General features: G+C 42.1%; 1 protein-coding gene across 1 annotated transcript in view; it reads right to left on the bottom strand.

The window, feature by feature from the left end:
* AGK (acylglycerol kinase) overlaps positions 1 to 19,323 on the bottom strand; it is a 31,311-nt gene extending 11,988 nt beyond the window's left edge. The window contains exons 1-9 of the mRNA XM_042890158.1: positions 19,171 to 19,323; positions 13,497 to 13,536; positions 10,165 to 10,244; positions 8,907 to 8,982; positions 7,496 to 7,588; positions 6,512 to 6,544; positions 4,490 to 4,584; positions 2,778 to 2,847; positions 1,907 to 1,986 (exon numbers count right to left, since the gene is read on the bottom strand). Coding sequence (XP_042746092.1) covers positions 1,907 to 1,986; positions 2,778 to 2,847; positions 4,490 to 4,584; positions 6,512 to 6,544; positions 7,496 to 7,588; positions 8,907 to 8,982; positions 10,165 to 10,244; positions 13,497 to 13,536; positions 19,171 to 19,280 — 677 coding nt within the window. The 5' untranslated portion in view covers positions 19,281 to 19,323. The remainder of the gene's footprint in view (positions 1 to 1,906; positions 1,987 to 2,777; positions 2,848 to 4,489; positions 4,585 to 6,511; positions 6,545 to 7,495; positions 7,589 to 8,906; positions 8,983 to 10,164; positions 10,245 to 13,496; positions 13,537 to 19,170) is intronic.
* Between the last annotated feature and the right edge of the window lie 226 nt (positions 19,324 to 19,549).

Raw genomic sequence — 19,549 nt, 5'->3', positions numbered from 1 at the left:
TTTAGCTTTGTGATAGCACAAGTTTCTACACACCAGCAGCTTAGCAGTGACATTCTGTTCTTGAGTTACGGATCACCAACACGCAGTATACAATCTTCCCTACAGGGTGCCTGACATCTGAGTAGCAGAATTTTACCTAGTTAGGCAACACAGCTGGGACTAATTTTAAGGTTTGTGGTTGGTGAGATGCATCTCTACAATATGCAATGAAGAATTAAGTTGGAGGAAACAAGCAAACAAAAAAAATCAGCAGCAAGAGATCAGAACAGGAAAAACATCCATTTGCCCCAAAGTATTCTCACACCTAAATCGATGTTTTACTAAATAAAAATCCTGTCGGTGACGAAATACAGTACAGAATCTAAAGACATGACCATACTGAGGTAGGCTTGGTGCAAATTTTGATCACCGTCTTCCACAAAAGGCCAACAACGTACACTAAGCACCATCAGTTCAACAACACCGAAGTTGTAAGGCTATCATTAACTGCTAGGGTGTGCAGAAGTCACACCACTTCCATTAAGCCATGAAATTGTCCGTAAAACAACAAATCCTCAAAAACGTAACACTCAGCACTATGCATCCACCAGAACAGTGCTTAGCTTAGGGATAACCAGGCACATTTTTAGAGTCGTGGCTTACAGTTCAGCTCTCTTTGTAGAAGGTACCCTCTTTTCAGCTTTACTGGAACACTAAAAGTTCACTCAGCCCAGTATTCCATCTTTGTCAGGGATCAAATGAGTACATCTAGAGAGAAGTATAAAAAGAAGACAAGGACGCAGGTCCTTAACCCAAGCTTGCTGAGCCTCCATTCAACTGTGGCTAAAGTGCTTCCTAAGCTGGGCGTGTTTTCTGGGCATTCAAAAACATTCATGGAAAAATGAGGTTTGTAGTCGTTCACACTGCCCCAAGTACAAAAGGTGCTGCCAAGTCTCCCACATGGTGTTCATGACTCCTATGAAATGCAGCTGCTGCAGGAAAAGATGCAAAGGCTGACGCTTGGTATAAAATAGGGCATAGGTGGGAAGCCTAATAAGAACATAGAGAGGAGAGAAGTGCACTCCCTTAGTCTTGGGGTTGCAATTAGCAGGAAAGCCTGCAGCATAGCCAACTCAGCACCCACACAAACAACCAGGCACATCCCATGCTTCTCAAGGACAAGCACCCAGGCCGTTTACTGCATCTTTCCTACCCCACATCACCTCTCAAACCTACTTAATCACCTGCCAGTTGCCAGAGGTCAGCTACCTCCTGCTTCCTTGCAGACAGCTCATTCACAAAACATATCATATTTACTTAGTGGTCAGCAGCACCCTGCCCTGTAATTCTTCTATGGCAGTCTGAGGAATGAGCTGATTTGGCCCTGCTGCTCCTTCACCAGGTAATGCCAGTAATTTGATACACACAGACAGTGGCATGTCAAACATCCACTTGGATAAAATCCAACAATTATTAGTTTAGCATTCAGAAAACCGTCATCAAGCAGTACGGTCCATGTCATTTCTGGCAGGAGCTGAAGGGCATTTCTACTGCACCTGATGTCCCTTGTTGGAACTGAGTTACAGAATCTCCATCTTTTCATTGGCAATTGATGAAAAACAACGGTCCGTCACTTTACTTAGACTTTACTCAAGGGAGAGTTTTTCCCATTGATGCTATCTGAACGAAGGTCCAGAAATGGGCACCAAAAGGCAAGAGGAAAGCAATTACCTTAAAAATCGGTCAGCACTAAATACATGTTTATTTCAAATGACAAAAACCCTGAAATGTTTTACACTCGTGTGTAATGCTTAATCTGAAGAGTTGGTGCTTCTGCCTGTCAAATGTCTACATTCAAAAAAGGCTTCTTTGCAACAACAGAGGGTTATTTTTTAGACAAGATGCTTCAAAAATGGTGTTTTCTTACTTGCTAACTTTAACTCCCGCATCTCTGTAAGATCCCCACCTCAAACTGCTCAGTGCAAACACAGGCTGTTCCTTTTCTCCCTGTAAAGAAAATTAAAAAGTGCAAAATTGCATTCTCTTATCTTTTTTCCAACTTTGTTTTTTGAAAGCAGAGAAATTTCATCTCTATACACAGCCTGAATTCTGATTAATCCCAGAAGAGAAATTTCACAGAAAAGGCATGATAAATAGCTAACAGCCATAAAGGTTAACCTGAATTTAAGTGTTACACATTCCATTTACTTCCAGCGAGAAATATAAAACATGAATTTTTTAAAGGGTTGACTGAGTTTGACTGCACACCCAGCAATAGCCATTTCATTCTGCGGATAGTGTCAGCCAAGAGCAAGGTGTTCTCACACAGCAGCACTAAGTTCTTGCTGCAGAAATGTCTGTTCTACAACATAACTGAAAAATAATAGATGCTAAAAAAACCACACTGAGCACAGCCAAACGTTTTCCCATTTCACATCTTGCAGTTTGAAAAAGAAAGTTATTAATTCCGCAATACACATGAATTTATTAAATCAGCTGAGACAGCTATTGTTATCTCTCACTACTTCTAGAGAAATATTAGTTAAATTTTGCATTCATCTAAACTCTCTTAACTTCCCCCAGAATATATTCAGCCATTCAGCCAAGTATTTTCTCCATTTTAGATTAGGCTGTGTTATAGCATACAGTGGAGAAATGACTGCCAACAGGACTGCTGATAGGATAAGCCAAAATTCATAGCAGCACGACACAGAGGAAAAGTAGTCTATTTAAACAGAACAATGCAAGAATAGGAAAGCTTTAGGAATGTTGGGTGCCAAACAAGCAGATGTTTTTACCTTGATCTGCAACACATCAAGTGGAACTGTCTCTCCTTTCAAAATGGCCAAGGTAGCATTAGTAATATGTCTGCAAAACAAACAGGACAGAAGGAAAACAAACAGGGAGGCAGATGGAATAAGCTTTAAAAACTTTTTTTTTTTTTTTTTTTTTTCCCCTCCCCAGCAGACTCCACTACCATCCTTGTGGGGCTTTTTCTTGTAGAAAAACCTATGCAGCCCCAAGAAAAGAATTCTGGCAAAGTGCTGCTCCTCCTTGAAATCAGAAAGCAAATCAGGTGGGTGCAAGCTGTGACAAAGCCTAACAAAGCCCAAAGGCATCCTAACAAACAGCAAAGACCAGAAAAGCAGAAGTCCCCAGCCTAATCTCTGCAGAGACATTACTCCTTCTTCAGCTGATCTACCAGATTACAAACTCTGTGTAACCTCAACGCAGCAACTCTGTTAGCTGCTGTTTTGGATACGTATTAAGGATCCAAAAATAGTTTCATTGGTGGCAAGGGTAACAACCTAGGAGGGAAGGATCAGCACGAGACCCATGTCTGGGACTGCATTACCTTGGTACATTAACATACTTTGAAGTTCTTAAACGATTTAAAGCTATTAGCACTATTAGCAGTGGTCATTTTGTTCTGGCCTCCATTAAGTCGAGGACATTAACTAAGATACTGCCTTACTTCTTGTCACAAAAGGCAGCACTAGTGACTTTGTAACCAAAGTGCTCTTCTTGCTCACAAAAGAAATCTCTATACTCAGGCTTTGAAGCATGTATTTCGTTGAAACCTCTTTTTTTTTTTTTCTCTCTCTAATTAAACAAAGTTGGGTAAAATTTAAATTCCACACTGCTTAATTCCACTGTTTCAGCTGGAAAACAACCAAGTCAAACAGTTTTCAGATCCAACCCAGTGTCACGTGGGTGAATCAACAAGTGAAACTGCCTTTGGCTTCATCAGGCTTAGGATACTGAGACAGAGAAGGAAGCTGTTTCTTTCTCAGTCTTTCTTTTCTCCTACCTCCTGCCTTTCTGCAATATCTCTGCAATTCCTACACTCCAAAGAATAGCTCTAATAGTGACAAAGGAACCAAAGTATTTCTTTTTAAAATATCACTTCCACATCCTTAAGTCAGGTTTAGCTTTCAGCAAGCTATTGACCAAATTCCTTTCAGCTTCACCAGTATGCTGCAGTATCACCTGCACAGTTCATTACCTGGGGACAAGAAGATCACTCATTTCAAACAGCTTCTTTAGAACTCAAATACAAATTACTATTTTAATCTTTGCTGCTGATTGCAGCCTTGTCCATCCTGCTGAGCTTCAAAGCACTCTGGTGGCGTTAATGAAGGATGTTATGCCAGTTGGCTCGTGGATTTTACGTGTGAGGGATACCAGCAAGGGTCCCGTGAATACAAATGCTAATTAGTCACTGGGAGAACCAGAGCGAACAGATTTCAGTAGCAAGGAAAAATATATTTGTTAGCATGATAGGAGGAAATACTGAAAGGGAACAAAGTGTGAGGAAAAGAAAGATTAATTGACTAGACTTTGGTTTAGGAGTGGACAAAACAATCTTATATCAAACCGAATCATCAGGCTCTGTCCAGAGACTGCCAACTTCCATGTAACACAGAAGAAAAAGAAAGTGTCAAAGTACAAGAAGCACTGCTCCTTGGAAACAAACAAAAGCTACCTTTCAGAAACACATAATACTTACTGGACTTGGTTCACACTCTCAGGGTAGAGAGTGTGGCTCAACATGCAGGTCTTTCCAAGAGGTATAAATCCTATAGGAATCTTACTGAAGGCAGCCTGGACACGGAAGAGAAGTAAAATAACATTTGCATCAGCTGAATGAAGCTTTCTGTGTGGAGATCACAGCTGTGTGTGATATCACCCCTCTGGCACTAAGCAGTCAGGCACTTCCTTAAATGAGGCAGTAATACATAATGACTCAGAACACGGCATCCAAATCTCTGAACCCACCACTGCCAACTGGGTGCAAAGGAGCTCTCTGTAATCATTACGAGAATTGTTACATGCAGGTTGGCACACAGATCCTACCTAATGCATGGATTCTGTCAGCAATCTACCATCCTTCTTAATACTGATAGATGCAGGGCAAGCTCTGAATCTCATTTACCACTGCAGAAATGCCACTCTGGTAGAGTAACCTTGTATGGCAAAGAGCTTTTCTCAGTTAAGAAAAGGAAATTAATTGATTCTTCTGGCATTCAAATCACAAAGCAGCAGAAGGTCTAATTTTTGAAACTCACTGACCATGTTATTTTTCAGTTCAGCAAAAGGGCCTGTTGGAGGAGCAAGTTATTACACCGTACCTGAAAATAAACTGTGCTTCTTGAATCATGTCAGCGAATCAGTGTAAACTACTGCATATCACAATATACCATCTCCCTCCTGGGCGCTGCTACCAGCAATGCCACAGCACTGCAAATCCATGCTGGCTAACCAACATCACTCTCACTTCATGCTTACCTGCCCTCCCTTGTTATCTCTGTCTCACCTGCAAGTCTTAACACACCTCAAACGTCCTTTGCTCATCTTCAGCTTTGCTTTACAGCTTGCAGAAGGCAGGCTGCTCACAGCAAATGCGTTCATACTCTGTTCCCTTGGCTAGTAGAACCCATGTTTTTAGAACAACTTGCACAGGCTCCAGACAACAGTGGCATGACATACCCATGAAAGGGAAGCAGAGCACAAACCGAGGGGATGGAGCTGCAGGTCTCTACTCCTAGGACAGAGTGATATGAAGGGCAAGGAGAATTTCCATGCCAAAAACATGAAGTGACACGGTGGCAGTAACACAAGGCAGTATTCCACCCAAAACAGTGCTGGTTGCAGAATTTTCTATGTTACTGCAGATCAACATGAGCTACATCAAGATAAGACAAAAATACAAAAGAAATAACTAGCCAGTAAAGCTTCCAAAATGTTTCTTCCAGAATCCTTAGATTACAGAGATCTCAGGGGTCAGTTATAACAACACTAAATTTAAGAACACCTGATGTCTTGGAATGGATACAGCTAGCACCTCACAAAAAAACACTGGCAGAGCTGCAGTTTCTCTTGTCACACTCAGACAAGGCAATTGCCTGAACAGATACAATTCTAGCCGCCAATGATACCATCAGAATCTTTTCTGGATCATTTAGTTGAGCTTTTGCCAGCTCCTGCCAGAAGGTTTTGGGAACAACGATCCCCTCCTTTCTTCAATAACACCATCCTCCCTCTCTGAAAAGAAAAATCTCTCGCATTTCCGTTTCCATTTGGAGGGCTCCACCTTGGGAGGTTACAATTAGTTCTCTGTAGCTACCTACACAGCGAGTCTCACTGCGTGAAAAAAAAAAGCAAACCAATCATAAAACAATATTTGGGCAAAGCCAATTGAGTTTCAAGTCTGTACAAATACAAGAAAAACTTGTATTTTTTGCCCAATACTTGTGCCAAACAAAGCATACACAGACAGCATGTAGGTCTCTGAAAGATGTGCATTTGGCTTCTCAACAAATCCTGCTGGAAACTCCCCAGAGACACGGCTTGAGAGCCATTGTACTCCCAGAGAAAGGAAATGAAGAACAACGGGAAGTATTACAGGACGTTAGCATGGCTGACTCACTACACAGCAAAGTGTCTTGGTATCAGCAAGCAACAACATCTGCAGAAGCCAGGTTGGACCAAGAGATCACAGTGGATTCACAAGACACCTTTTCTTCCTCACCTGATCTGCTCTGCGAAGAAGTCCAGTTACGACCTGGAAGACATGAGAAAGGCTCACCTCTGAGAATTCTGTTTGCAGTGACAGTGGAAAGCTATGAAAAATTATAATATTTATCTCTTGCAAAGATTTAAGAAGCAGCTACTCTTTTTTACTATTGCTTGCATAGGAAAGGAAACACGTCCAGCATGCAAACATGGTAGAAACAGCAGAGTTGAGTGCACATGAGTATGTGCTGACATCACAACTGATGCCAGCATAACTGTTTAAACACAGAATACACCAAGACAGCCCTGCACAAAACGCAAGAACAGCACGGCTAAGTGTGCAATTAACAATAACTGATTTTAAGGCAGGAGAAGCTTCTAGATGGATTCCAACCACTTTATTTTAAAATCACTGCATTTCATTTAGCCACTGCCTGATGAAGTCAGTAGTTAGCATTCCAGGAAATGCTTTAGTAAAAAGCAACCTGCCTTGAAAGAGAGTATTCCCCAGTTCTGTTGGCAGTATGCTCTTGCCATTAATCGTCTTGACAACAGACATTTATTAAATGCATACCATGCTTACAATTGCTCCCATATAAATTTTAAATTATTTGATTCCCATTTAGAAAACGTACGTTCATCCTCAGAAATACAGACAGGCTAGGAATGAGCTCTGAAAATTAAACCACTACAGTTACATTACACAGAAAGAAAAAGTTGGAAACAATTCTCCCCAAATAATTTTCTCATTGTAGAGTAAAATTCTGGAAGGCAGTTATGCTGAACACTCTTGTTCCCATCATCACTTTTAGGCAAATAAAAAACAGTGGAGTTTTCTTACCTTATAAGATTACAACAGTGACTTAATACACAGATGTGGAAATGGACAAATCTCCACTAATGACTACTGTGATATTGTCACCACATTACATACACTCAGTCTTCTCACCCTCAGCCTTGCTACAATTCTCAGCAAACCAGGACAAAGCTGCATCCATACCTCTTGTACTGTGCCATCTCCTCCTGCAATAATGATCAGATCTGTGTTTTCCATCAGTTCCATCAGTTTTTTTGCTTGCCCTTCGTAATCAGTCTGAAGAAACAGAAATTCAAACATGAGAAATCAGGTGATTATTTCTAGGGTGTATATGTATGTATTTTTCATATACAATTTATTTAATAGTTGTTTTCACATAAGTACACAGTACGGCACGCTTCTTACACAACATTCTCTTAAACTTCTTTGACTTAAGAAACCAGTCCTCTGCCTAATACAGTGTAAAAAAATAAACACACACACAGCCTAATGAGGCTCTCATTTAGTAGATTTAGAATATCCAGAAATAATCAAATTTGCGGACAGTTTTACATTTAAATAAATCCACAAACAAACCACTCTTGCAGAAAAAAGCCTCTTTAGAGGCCAAAGTGATTGAGTGCATCTCCTGAAGCACAGAATCAGCTATATCAAGGGCTGCTGCCCAACAGCAGGCTAGGAAAGCTGCTAAAAACAGTTTAGCATTAAGGAGTATGCTGGCTTTCTAAACCAGCAAACCGTTTTCTGCAAAGTGAATGCTTTTTGCAAGGACATACCAGCCCCAGCAGTGGCCTAGCTCTGTTTTGATCACATTCCACATCTGAAGTTAAAAAGCATTAAGTTTTAATTTTTGCAGAACATTTTTTTTCCTCTTAAGCTGGGACTATGTGTTTTCAATGATCAAAGAGAGACATTAATAAAAACAGCATCTTAACACTAAACAGAAGCTTAAGAAAAATATTCCAAGACAGAAATATATATATTGCAGGACACAGTGAGTACTAAACAATCTACAGATCACAGCCACAAAAACCTGCAAACAGATGGGGATCCCTTCACATTTACTTTTTCTCTTTCCAAAGAAACCCCCTCAGCTAAGTTGAGCCATTTACAGCTCAGTGTTCTGCTTCCATGAATTATCTGGGGATACACCGAGAAATTTTTAGGGTGAAAACACAAAGTTATTTTTAATTAACTTGAAGAATTCCACTGCACGTCAAAGCTCCTTGCTTCTGAATTCTGCAAGTTGAAGCAGAACTGACAATTTCAGCAGCAACAGGCATGCACCACTAACCAGCAGTCAAGTATTGAGAGATTTTTCTCTCAAACATGAATTACAGAAGGGCTGCTTTAGACAGTCAGGCATGTACATGTACTGCTTTAGCTGAAAATTTACAACTCAGTACACAGTCTGCAAATTAACTGTGAATTAAAAGGATTAAATACCTTCTTAAAATCTCAGTAATTATTGCCTCCCAGCAGATGCCTACAAGACAACTGAGAATTTCAAATACATCCAAAATTGGACTTCAATTTCTCAAAAGAAAGCAAAGCAGACGCTATATTTCTATTTGCAGAACCTATCAGTTCTTACCGTAACTATATTCACATCCAAGCCAGACAGGTGCAAAATCGGAGCAGCATTTTTCTCAAAAAGGTTCCTGGCCTTGCTAGAAGAAAACAACAAAGGAAAAGCAGACATCAGTTGGGTGGCAAAAGAAAAAAAAAACAAAAGAAAAGTAATTACTGAATAACAACAAGAAAAGTAGTTAAAAACAGAGCACACAGTTTACGTTATCAGGCACACAACCTCCTATCTGAGATGTCAGCTTCTTGTTGCAGTTTTAATACATGCAGGAGGTTGTCTGGCTTTCTCCAAAATTAGTTTTAAAAGTCAAAACTAGATCTACGAGAGATAGAGAGAAGATACTAAAGAGAGAAAGATACTAAAAAAAAAACCAAAAAACAAGTAATGACATGCAGAGCAGCAGGCTTTAAAAGCACAAAAAAAAATCCTATTAAGTTTTTTACAAAGATGCTTTTTTTTAAAATAATATTTACTTTTATTTATTACTAAATAAATATAGAAGCAAACTTTTATCTGACCTCCTTCTGATACAGGATTTGTGCATGTTAATGCTTTTAGCTCCATAGTAAAAGAATTATCTGTTAACTATAAATTACTTAGAAGTAGAAATATGAGAGATTCAAATGTAAAGTTGGAGGCTTTAATTTATTAACACTAGGCATTTTTTGTCATAGGTGTTTTGTGTAAATGCACACAAGTCCAAGCACTTCCACATCAGATATATCATTCCTATGGTGTCTGTACTGAACCCCTCAGAGATGCAGCTGAGAAGTTGAGCTGATGAGCAGAAGCAGACACACATCATATCCCAGATATTTTTTTTACTAATGAGTATGCAAAAGCAGCAGCTGACCTCTTCCAGGAGTCTTGCTCTAAACCCATATTCAGCCTCCCAGTTTGTGGGCACATCCATTTCAAGGATGTGTTCCTACAGAAGTCAGATCACTGAGGATAACCTCAACTCTAAAAGAAATCAAGGTCAACATTCTACGGTTTTTTTTTTGAGGTAAACATGTCACATACAAAGGGATGTAGAGGAATGAAAAAGACTCAAATCCAGGATAAAGTATCTGGAAATCATTCTTTCAATTCGAGCATCTAATTCTATTTGCCATCCCAACATCTTCAGTGATAAATACTTTGGCGTAGTTACACAGCAGCAGCTTGGCATCAGAGGGGGACATAAATGAGCTCAAAAATTGGCCAGCTTTTGTAGTGAATGGCAATTAGATATATAGAAAGGAGAGTGGGGGGGGAATATTACCCTTTGCAAGCTGCTGGATTGAGGAAAACTGTCGCTTTCTTCAAAGGCATATTGGAAGGAATCAGTTCGTTGCCAAAAACCTAAACAAGAGAAAAAGATCACAGTTCAGTGTAAGAACGATGGTAAGGGAGTTCAAATTAATCCATCTCCACAAATATCAACAGGCTTTCAAGCCTCACAACATTCAAATTGCTTCCATTTTCAGTCACTGTACAGGTCTCCCATTCAAACATCAGAACTCTTGGCAACAGACAATGCCAGCATCACAAGAAATCTACACTTGTTTTAAGATTCATCCACCATTTCCTTTTCGTCAGCTTCTAGCTTTCTGTCACGGGAAGGAAGACCCATGATACTACATCTGTCCGTAACAATCACCAAATTCCTCTTCAACTTTTCATCCCATTCTGAATAGACGCCTTGATTTTAAATTCTTTGAGAGCTACTTCACACAGCTTCTTGTGCACTTCAGCCGTTTATACTCATCTCCATGGTTTTCCAGCACGAGGGGCAGGAAAAGGCAAAGCCCCAACATTACTCCCCTCTCTGCAAGAGCCCTCTCGGCTCACCTCAAGGCATCCCCACTACCACAAGATCAAACTGGTTCTGAGCCCGGCGGTGCCGACGTGTTCAGCAACACCAACCAGAAGACTCAGAAGCAAAGCAGGAACAAAAGACTGCTGTGCTGAACACAAGAGTCAACTGTCCCTGCTTTCCTCTCCTTTAAAGCTTTATCCCCTGTCAGGAATTTTTATGAAGGTGGACATGGTGCACAAAACACTGTAGATTTGAGCGATCATCAGCTGCTTGAAGTTGAAAGGACTTTCCCTCACCAACTTTGTTCAGGAAGCCTCAACTGGAAGGAGCTGGCCATGCCATGGAAACATTCAAACTTTTTCAAGGAAGTTGCTGTGAGCAAAGGAATGGTCAAAGAAATGGCACCAACCCAGCTGTTCTGTAGTTTTACAAAAAAAAAAAAAAAAAAAAAAAGGCAAAAAAATGATTCTGTGTTTTACTGCTGTTGTTAGAGGGGCAGGATTGGGAAAGATATGACACATCACAGCTGTTAGAAAGGATTATTTACTTGGGAGAGCACAAGGTGATGCATTTGCTTGCTCTAAACAATCTAAACGGGCTCCTAAAAATGTACAAGTATTGGCATGACCATTTCTTTATGTAACAGATGAGGATATTGAGGTTACATATGGGAGCATTTCCAAAACAAATTCTGATTTTTAAGACAGGAAATAAAAAAATAATAATGCAACATTCTTTAAGTTTTGCGGTCAACTTAAGGACATTAAAAATGATCACTGAATGGATAAGAAAGTATAACTTCAGAAAGGCAATATCCTTTCCAGCTCCTTGTTAAATGTACAAATCCAAGCACTGCGTTTCTGGACTTCTAGGAAGAAACTCACTACTCTGTGATTATGAAAAACCCCATTCTGTGAGGCTTAACAACGCTTTATGAACGTAAACAGAGATGTGATACACCTTTACAAGAAACTATCCCCACTTGACTGACTAACCAGTTTGCCACCTAAGCAGGACCTATTTAATATACACCCAGAGCTCAGCAACATCAGCCAGAGCCCACATTTGTGAAGTCCATAGTCAGCTGACACTGGTTTATTCAAGAGAAGGACGTGTAAAAGGTTTTTCAGTGTTGTAAATGAGTTCTCTATTGTGGGATCCTTCTATCATCATCTGCCAACCCCAAGGCTGTCATCACAAAGTCAAAAATCTAAATTCAGACGTGTGTGGTGGAGTTTTTGCAGGAAGTATTGCTGTAGGGGACTCTTTGGCAGGAAGGTGGGTTATCACCAATGTGGTGCTGTACTAGGCTTGAGAGCTCAAAAAAACATGAAAAAATAATAGGGAAAACTCCCTGCTTTACCCTGACTAGTCTTGTTATGAAGTGAGTCTGGCTCTATTTTGCCCAGCACTTACACAGTGCTGTAAGAGCAAACAGCATTTTTCAAACAATTACAGATTGCTGCTATTCCAAAGAGCAAATCGGACATTTAATGCCTCGCTGCTACATTGCTGCGTTCTCAAGCAGCATTGGGCACTGACACTTCGGTGAGAATGGAAATTACAGTGAGAACTGATTACTAAGCTTTCTGGTTCACTCCTTTCTGACACAGGAGTCTCCTGCAGGATATTTTCCCAAGTTCTGCCCCCAGCAATTGTAGGAAGCTCTATTGACAGTATGGCACTTTTGTTTACAAGAATAAGCCATAATGGAACAGATCCCATCGCTTAATGGCTGGAATTAACAAACAGTAAAGTTACAATTTCCACAACAGAACCACCTTCTCGTGTCAGTCCTTCCTTAGCAGTTATGACAACACACACACTTAGGTCTTGAAATTTCTCCTCATACATCACTTTATCAATACCTTTCTTTTTATAATGCCAGGAATTGGTCAGCATGCGTCAAACACTGAGGCAAAAACTGCTATTTTTGGCAATATAAAAACAACTTCTGTCACCGTGAGATCTCTGCAGTGAAAATTAATATAGAAAACATAAAAATGAAGAACAACAGATAGTCTGAGCTGAAATTGCATTTCACTGTGAAGGTATGATTTATGGAAGTAATATTTTTTTGCTTTTTATTTATCATTATATTTTTCATTATACATTATTTTTTTTTTTTCTCCATTATCATTCTAGAAGACTTGAATTCCCTTACATCTGTTTTGGCAAAACAGTTCCACAGTTCAGATCAGGTTCCTGTGAACATCTTTCCCTCAACATCTGGCAGCCCCAAATTGGGATTATTCAATGCACTGCAGCTATGAAGCAGGGTAACCTCAAGCAGAGCTCTTTAATGAGAAAAATGCTTTTTACCATTCTCCTTCGGCCCCAGTACATAGCAGTGATGGCAGCAGTATCACACCCTAACATACCGGCACGGAGAAGTGAGTTTGAAATTAACTCCTAGGAGGTAGAAAGACTCCTAAAATCTACACCATACCACCAAGGCAATCAGAGCCATCAGCACAGCATCTCTGATACACGCATGGAGGAATTCAGTTTGCAGCAATGGAGGTACGGGTAGCTGGAGCAATGGCTGAAACCTCACACCCCAACGAGGGCACTGTGCCACCCATTGCAAAGCAGAGCCAGGGCACAGCGGGTACGGAGCCCCAGCTTCGGGCTGCAGGCCTGCCCGCCCTTTGGCACTGGAGCAAGGGAACACAGATGGCAGCATTACAAGGCTTGTCACGTAGAGAGGGCCTGCTGGGAACATCTCAGGAGCCCTGCACAACCAAGATAAGAGGGGGATTTTAATCTAATTTTATCACTTTAAACGGTATTACCTGGGCTTCTAGGCACGCGGCTCTCCGTAGCAGGTTATCGCTATTAGATAAGACAGAACAGAGAGTGGACGTTAGGTTGAGTAAGTTTAAGACAATTTGCTCTTTTTCAAGATAAAGGTGTGTACCCTTTTCACACATGCTCTGACAGCTCTAAAATAAAAATACATATTCTTTAAGGCCTGTTTAACACTTTTAAGGATAAAACGCACCCTTTTAAGCACATTCTGCATGCACACACAAACACCCTTTCTACAGGACACAGAAAACAAAGACCAGTGTGCTGAGATTACATAAGCCATGAGACACTGTAGCACTGTGATTTATTTTTGAATTGGTACATAACTGTACTCCAGATCCAAGCTGCTTTTCCTTTAAAAATAAAAGTTAATACTGCTTGCTATTTATACTGAAGGTACTTACCATTCTGGGACAAGAGAAAGGATTTAGAGTTGACTTTATGCATAACTTCTATAGACTTAAATCTTTGCGCATTACAGCTGTGAACTCTCCCTCCCCCAGTCTGTAAGCTGACCACATTAATGCAGGGCCTACCATGGACCCAGGTCTGAGCATGACTAAGGCCAGAGAGGTGAAATAACCCAATATACCTCAGTGAAACTTCAAAACAAAGAAGAAATAACAGTATTACATATGCCACTGACAGTCATGTCAGAAAGAGACTCCAGACTCTGATCTGTATGCTTGTGACACGAGCAAAGTGGAAGACAGTATGCTGGTGGTAAGCAAATTGGAAGTAGAGCTACTTAGTGTGCAGCACACTTCAATTCTTCTCCAGACCGAAAAAATGCCCCATTGGGCTTCAGAGACAGAAAAATGAGTCCTATTCTGTAGCACCCAGCTTCATCTGTCCTCTGGCTACAAGACATTCCCCTCTCTGTGCTAAAACCAATGATCCATCAGCTCTCCCTCAGCAGTATCTGACAAGACAGTGTATTATTGTCTCAAAAATCAGAAGTACAAAATAAAAAGTTACAGTCAGCATAGTGCATGCTACACCCATTAAAAAGATCCAAGGCAAGCCATGAAAACCATTTGACTATGGAAGCAGCACATTCCTACCACAACCTGTTTTCATTGGGCCAAATTCTGCAGTGGGAATGGCAGAAGAGTAGGCAAAGCCTTGATCAGAATGATGGACCACAGCAGGAGTATGATCTGTGCAATGTCACAAGCTTATGCGATTTACCAAAGGAACCAGGTAAGCTATTGGCACTGACAACACCTACAGGTGATGCAGTGTCCTAAAGGGAGAAGTAGGGTGACTTTAGGTGAGATATAAAGCTCTGAGAAAATAGCTCTACAGAAAAAAAGAAAAAGAAAGACACAGATTTATTCTTAGTAATAATAAAAATACCACTGGAGAACTCATTCTGCAAAAAGAAAATATGTAAATAACAGCTCACCAAGATAACAAGTAACTGAAATGTCTAAAAAACTCCTCAGAGGCATAAGCATGTTTTTAACTGTCATAAAACCAAAGCAGTAAGCCATTTGTATTAAGTACCCAAAATACGACCTAGAGGAGCAGCGCTTGTGTTTGATTGCAACAATATGAGGAAAGAGCATCAGTTAAAATAACTCTGCCTGGAAAGGTTTGTGTACAGGGCTAAACTGAAGTGCCATAGCTAATTCCAGTTCCATCAAGGCAGGCTACGCCCACACTGCCCTGTCTGGAACAAAGACCAGAAGAACCATTTATTGATCAGAAACTCAGGGATGATTTGATGTTCCTCTCCAGCAGAACAGCACACACAGTCCCACGCCATCCCCACCACATTCACAGGTTGAATGTATATTTTAAAGCTATCTAATGATGCCAGGCAACAGGAAGATGTTTATATCCTTAACTTGTGTCAGTGCTTTGCTATCTTCACTTCTAAGAGCGAAAAGAAGCACAAGTACACCCACACACAGTTGTATCTGTGAGTACACAGGCCTCCTTCTGCATCACAGCTGTACACAGGGACTGGTGGTCACCAATGTCGTCCTGAATGTCTCCTGCCAGAAGAGCACAGATGTGCACAACGTAGTCTGTCTGCTCCCTGGCTGAGGCTGCACCCCCTGGGCAAGTGCCCAGCTTTTGGTAGCTTCCAAAACAGCACCCTCTTTGCTTGATATCAGCATTTACTCTCACCTTGGCTTTTGAAAGCCAGGAAAGACAAACCTTGCTTTGCATCAGCTTCACCCAGGACACAGAATTTACACTCCATGTTCTTGATGAAGATTTGATGAAATAAAGTCATTCCACTCAGGAAGATACATGGAAAGGTGACAAAGTGAGTTATCAGCTGGCAACCACACAGAGACCAACACTGAAATTACAGATAACAACAGCACTCAGATGGCTAGCAAACAGACAAAGGCCCAGATGCTTTGCCAGCATTTTCTATGGAGAATGTCAATATTTCAGTGTATACAGAGTTAAGCAGAGCATCTGAGGAGTCCACTGCCTCAGCACCATACAGCAGTCCCCAACCTAACAAGGTGATGACCACTCACCCAGTGGAACCACTGCAACACTCTGCCCAAATTGCACAGTCAGTCAAGCTGGCATCCGTCATGCAAGAGACAAAATTGCTGCTCCTGCCATCTCTGGTGGCTCACTGCACCACTCGGGATGTGTGAAGGGCAGCAACAGCCCTGCCGAGGAGAGTAGTTTTGGGACATGAACTGGAAAGGTGAGAAGTCATTTGGTGAACATTTTAAAACAATCCTACTATATGCTGTCTTGCTGCTTTCTTCATCAGTAAGGAAACATTTCAAGAAATACAAGATGATGAGTACAATTTAAAGCAATTTGAATTTTATACTATGACTCCTTAAGCTAATGAAGTCAGCAGGCATCAGTAGCTACTGCTCAGAAACACAGACAGAATTAAGCTGTGTACCCTTTTTCCATCCTATTAAGTAAGGAAAGAGATTTTTAAAAGGCAAGTTGATTACTTCTCTGTAATCAGTCTTGTCTGGATACATTAAACAGAAGTGCAGAACTGAATATGAGCATGCCTTAGGCAACTCGCATGCCATGTAAGGTTTGATCCAGTATATAAAATTCAGCATCCCTCAGATCTGTAGTACAATATGCTATTGATTAAAATGATGATAGTTCATGTAATCCAGTGATATAAAAGGGAGATAACCTCATAGATGACAGCACTGAGTACTCAGTGTATTTCTTCAATACTATAAGGTATTTGCTACCCCAAATAGAAGGCAACTGATTTTAGATGCTCTTTTATGAGAAATAAAGGAGTGTGAAGGTTCACTGAGGTTTTCCAAAAACAGCAACAGGGTTTTAGTTAACAGTAGTTCAACCAAACACTATGCCTATCACTCCACACATGAAAAGCTTTTGCTACCTCCTGATTGACATCTTTTTCGAAAAGCATTGCCCATTATACTAAATATTTAGATCATCCAAATCACAAATGGTGGAGGGGGAACCAGCACAAGATTTCCTCTTTGCTCTTCTAGGTCATTCAAGGATGAACAAAGATGAAAGGCTAACACAGTGATCCAGAAATATGAAAAAAGTACTACGCAAGACCAGGATAAGAAATGCCTTGGCCTTTACAGACCATCAACAACCTTCAGACTAATTCAGAGAAGAACCCTTTCACTGCAGTGCCCCTCTCTCCTGTACAGCCTATGAAACACAACAGCATCCACATCAGATCCCCAACACAGCCCACAGTGTGCTGGAAGGGGGGCAACATAGGGTCCAAGTTTTGGCTGGTCCAGTGTGGAGCCGTCAGTTGGACTCAACGATCCTTACGGGTCTTTCCCAGCTTGGGATAATTAAGCAACTTCCCAGCAGGGAAGATGCACAAAGGACGAGTTTGGAGAAGGTAACATTCTCCGTGTCCCCACCTGTCCATGCAGCATTGCCCAAAGTCTTAAGCAAGTGCTCCAGAGTTTTTCTGTCCCTATGTGCAGGCTGAGACTGACTACAGAAGAGTTACTATTTATTTGCAGGGCAGATAGCAGCAGCTTCACTTAATGCAGGCATCATAGCCTCCACATCCAAAAGAAGAACGAACCCTGAGAAGTCAGAATAGCAAATGAGCTTCTCCTTGCAAGAGAAACATTTCAGAAATTTCAGGAGGATGGAAAAGCCAAGAAGAAGGATGGAGGAGGGGAGAAAAACTCTTTTTCAGCTGCAAATAAATGAGCAACACCTCAGACAGCTAATTCCAGGAAGTCAGAGGCTAATCTGAACCAATGCTGTGCTAAAGCAAGCCCCTTCATCAGAAGCTCCTGCAATGCCAGAAAATGAAGCACAAGACTTCACTAAACCTTTAATCTGTTCTAAGAGGGCAAATATAAGTGCAGTAGTATGCCTGGTGCATAGTAATTTAGCCTCTGATGCTACTAACAGCATGACACAGAGCCAAGACAGCCCACGTATGCCTCTTTCCTTGATCTGTCCAAGTGTAACTGATATAGAAACAAAAGAACTGGGGGTGACTGACATGAAAAGAAACGCAAAATCCACTAGCACGTTTGGAAGCAAAACAGAAACTGCAAAGAGGGCCCCTAGCCTATCCCTGCTGATGGGCAGCCAGGAGAAAAGACCTTCTGTACTGATAGACATCAGTGTGCCCAGGTGGCCAAGAAGACCAGTGGCATTCTGACTCGTATCAGGAATGGTGTGGTGAGCAGGGCTAGAGAAGTAATTCAGCCCCTGTACTTGGCACTGGTGAGGCCCCACCTCGAGTACTGTGTTCATTTTGAGGCACCTCAATACAGATAGGACATGGAGGTTCTGGAGCAGGTCCAGAGAAGGGCGGCAAGGCTTGTGAAAGGCTTGGAGAGTGTGTCCTATGAGGAGAGACTGAAGGAAGTGGGGATATTCAGTTTGAGGAAGAGGAGTCTGAGGGGAGACCTTACTGCTCTCTTCAAATACCCAAATGGTATTTGAGCAGGGCTGGTCTCTTCTCACTGGTGACAGGCAACAGGATGAGGGGAAATGGCCTCAAGTTGCACCAGGGGAGGTTTAGGTTGATGATCTCGAAGGTCTTTTCCAGCCTAAGCAATTCTATGATTCTATGATCCTATCCTGTGGGCACAGGGCAGCGCAAAAGGGCATCTGCCCTGGAACTGCCACACTCTTGCCATCAGAGTCTTCAGTCTGTTCAGTCTTTTTTCTGTTCCCGGGCTAACACAATCCTCCACAGAGCTCAATAAATGGCTCAACAGTCGTCACCTTTCCCAAACCGTTCAGCTCTCTGAACAACCTGGTCTAGAGGGAGGCGCCCCTGCAACTGGATGACCTTAAAGGTCCCTTCCAACCCAAACCGTTTTATGATTCTTAAAAGAGCATTTTGCCGCAGGGCTGCAGTCTGCATTAGAGTCACTCCGAGTTCTGTCCAAGGCCCTCATGCTCACGGGCTCTCCCGTGCTGCGCATCCTATGTACAGTAAAGAAACACTGCGTTACCTCTTAAGACAAAGGGAAGACCGAAGAACGGAACGTGTAAACACTTTTTCCCCACTGTGTCATGCAGGTGAAAGCACCATCCCTACACGTGGCGCTAACAACCGCAAAGCACCGAAACGTAGGTACCAAAAGTTCTGCTACACAGCCCGACCCGACAGCGGACAGGACACGGAGCCTTCCCGCCCCTCAGCCCTCCGCCCCGGGCGGCACTTACCAGTGCTTCCCGTACAGCCAGTTCCCCCCCCAGCTCAGCAAGCACACACCGAACGTGGTTTTCTTCCAGTGGTTCCTCAGGGTGGCGAACACCTTCCCCGCCCCCGCCATGCCGCCGGGGAAGCGGCGGCCACGCTGCACGCACCCCAAGGGAAACGACGCGCAGTCCTCCGCCGCCGCCGCCCGGCTCGGCTGGAAACGGCAGCCATGGCCCTGCGTTCCGCGCTGCCGGCCCTAAGGTCACTTCTAAGCAAAAAATGACAAGGGAACATATTTTCGTGGCCGTGCTTCTGTGCTCGTAGACGCGGTGCAGTCGCCTTCAGCCTGTGAGGTGGCCCGCAGCGGGGTAGTGGTGGAGTCACTGTCCCTGGAGGTGTCCC

The sequence above is a fragment of the Lagopus leucura genome, unplaced genomic scaffold, assembly GCF_019238085.1.
Source record: "Lagopus leucura isolate 7727_CA_CO unplaced genomic scaffold, USGS_WTPT01 Super-Scaffold_100159, whole genome shotgun sequence".
Lineage (NCBI taxonomy): Eukaryota > Metazoa > Chordata > Aves > Galliformes > Phasianidae > Lagopus > Lagopus leucura.
This window is presented reverse-complemented; position numbering and strand designations above follow the sequence as displayed.